This window comes from Limulus polyphemus, unplaced genomic scaffold (assembly GCF_000517525.1).
Source record: "Limulus polyphemus unplaced genomic scaffold, Limulus_polyphemus-2.1.2 Scaffold5865, whole genome shotgun sequence".
In the NCBI taxonomy this organism is placed as follows: Eukaryota; Metazoa; Arthropoda; class Merostomata; order Xiphosura; family Limulidae; genus Limulus; species Limulus polyphemus.
This window is the reverse complement of record NW_013671475.1, coordinates 49,179-51,937: the sequence shown is the minus strand read 5'-3', so window position 1 is coordinate 51,937 and position 2,759 is coordinate 49,179. Positions and strand designations below refer to the sequence as shown.

The window sequence follows — 2,759 nt, the reverse complement described above, 5'->3', positions numbered from 1 at the left end:
CATATGGTTGGTGTCTCAGTACTTCAGTTTAATAATGTTTTGTTATGGTAAATGTACATTTTGAAGTTTCATATGGTTGGTGTCTCAGTACTTCAGTTGATAATGTTTTGTTATGGTAAATGTACATATTGAAGTTTCATATGGTTGATGTCTCAGTACTTCAGTTGATAATGTTTTGTTATGGTAAATGTACATGTTGAAGTTTCATATGGTTGGTGTCTCAGTACTTCAGTTGATAATGTTTTGTTATGTTGAAGTTTCATATGGTTGGTGTCTCAGTACTTCAGTTGATAATGTTTTGTTATGGTAAATGTACATGTTGAAGTTTCATATGGTTGGTGTCTCAGTAATTCAGTTGATAATATTTTGTTATGTTGAAGTTTCATATGGTTGGTGTCTCAGTGCTGCAGTTGATAATGTTTTGTTATGGTAAATGTACATGTTGAAGTTTCATATGGTTGGTGTCTCAGTGCTGCAGTTGATAATGTTTTGTTATGGTAAATGTACATGTTGAAGTTTCATATGGTTGGTGTCTCAGTACTTCAGTTGATAATGTTTTGTTACATTACAGAGACCAAGTCATAGAAAAATATTTAGAATTCTAGAAAACTACATTTTCCTGCATTTCTAGACTATTAAACTGGTGACAATGGATTTGTATTTGTCCTGAAATCATGAAGAATGAGACAAGAGTTTATAAGTGATGCAAAATTTTAAAACATCTTGTAAATTTAGTACTATTCTTCATGATCATCTAGAACTAATTAATGATGAACTCTCTATCAACAGGAATGGGAAGAGATTGAAATTCAAGAAGAAACTGAAGGAGGGCAGACAGTTAAGTCTACGATACAGATACCCTTGCAGGTAACACTAAGAGTTGTTGGGGCAGACAGTTATGTCTACAATACAGATACACTTGCAGGTAACACTAAGTGTTGTTGGGGCAGACAGTTACGTCTACGATACAGATACCCTTGCAGGTAACACTAAGTGTTGTTGGGGCAGACAGTTACGTCTACGATACAGATACCCTTGCAGGTAACACTAAGCATTGTTGGGGCAGACGGTGCTTCTTGGTCTTCATTTTGGAATAGCAAGATAAATCACCTTGTTAATACTCACACAATACAATTGTGATTACAGTTATTATTAATCTTTGAAAAACTTAGTTTGAATCTTGAAGAATGTTAATCATCTTACAGAACAACCTAAACTGTAAGGTTGAAAGTTTAATGTACTTTCTCTTGACGAGCTAAATTTTTTGGTCTAAATTATGAACAAAAGAACAACAGCTTTCCAAAGAAATTCGGTAATAATATGACTAGATATTCTTTTCAAATTAAAAATATTACAGTGTAAATGAAGAAGAACATTTATTTCTTGTTAAACTTGGAATGGTTTCTGAGTGTTTAGTCACATTTAGTAGAACAGTTCTAGTATGAAAAATTTTTCAGTGCTGAAATAGTTATAGACTTGATTCATGGATGTTTTCATACATTTCAGGTTTCAGTGCCACTGCAGTCTACGGTGTTTCAGTTATGTCAGGCTATCAACAGGGCTGCAGGCCATTCTTTAAACAGGTAAATAGACTTGATAGAGTTTCTCAAAGAGGGAAAGTTTTAGTTTTGTATTTCAAGTGCCTAAATTCAAACCTGTGAGGAAACGTGTTATTATACTCGTATAATAAAGAAAAATTATATAACTATTTTATAAATCTAAAACCTGAAATCGTCCAGTTGTACTAGAAATATGATGTATTATTATTGAGAACTAAGTTGTACTGTTTTGAAAGGTTTTTGTAACCTTTATAGATAGATACTACTCAGGAGAGAAAGTACTTTAAATTTCAGAATTCTTGACTTGTTTATAGAATACAGAAGCATGTGTGTGTGTTATATGTATGTAGGTATATAAAATCACGCACACATACATTTCTTGTTGGTAACAAGATTGTCACTAATCTCCAGCTTTTGTTGATGCATTATTTTGTTAAGACCAAAGCCTCACATTTATTAAACGTAAACAGGCTGTAGGCATTGAAACACATACATTCTTAAAGTAGAGATTTAAGTAAGTTTGTGTATAATCCGATTGGTGCCATATTACTTACAACTCTGCCAAATGGTATAAGTATGTTAAAACACATTTATAAAAAACAAAGTACAAATACCACTGCAAAGTGACGTTGAAACATATTAAATTTTATTTCATCTTAAGAATACAGTAGCACCAATGTAAGTATTCCCTCTGTACGTTTGAACAACAGACAGTAGTGAAAGTAGGAGATGACAGGTGGCAGCATATCTTCAGTGGCATGCATCACATACAGTTCAATGTGATGTTTGCTCAAGTGTTAACATTCTTGTAAAAGTCCTATTAATCAATGAGTGACTTAATAAATCCTAATGTCAAACTCGTACTTTTAACTGCACTTGAAGTGAGAAGCAAGTATGATTTCAAGGTCACCTGTATTTATCATTAACCATTGTGATAAGGATAAGCAAGTATGATTTCAAGGTCACCTGTATTTATCATTACCATTGTGATAAGTATAAGCAAGTATGGTTCCAAGGTCATTTGTCTCTACTGCTACCACTGTGTTTACCCTTTCGAGACAGGTCACGGGTGAAATGCCATGCCATCTCGTTTGTTGACTCTCATTCAAAATTGTATTGAACTACTATTTCACGAACTTATGTCAATAAATTTGGTATCAAACTGTAGATTATAATTCAAATTTTAGTATTATATATATA

At 32.8% G+C, this 2,759-nt stretch overlaps 1 protein-coding gene across 1 annotated transcript in view; it reads left to right on the top strand.

The window, feature by feature from the left end:
• Positions 1–2,759, top strand: part of LOC106473080 (conserved oligomeric Golgi complex subunit 1-like) — a 17,485-nt gene that overhangs the window by 7,372 nt on the left and 7,354 nt on the right. Inside the window, exons 6-7 of the mRNA XM_013933757.2 lie at positions 790–867; positions 1,507–1,583. Of these exons, the coding sequence (XP_013789211.2) occupies positions 790–867; positions 1,507–1,583 (155 nt within the window). The remainder of the gene's footprint in view (positions 1–789; positions 868–1,506; positions 1,584–2,759) is intronic.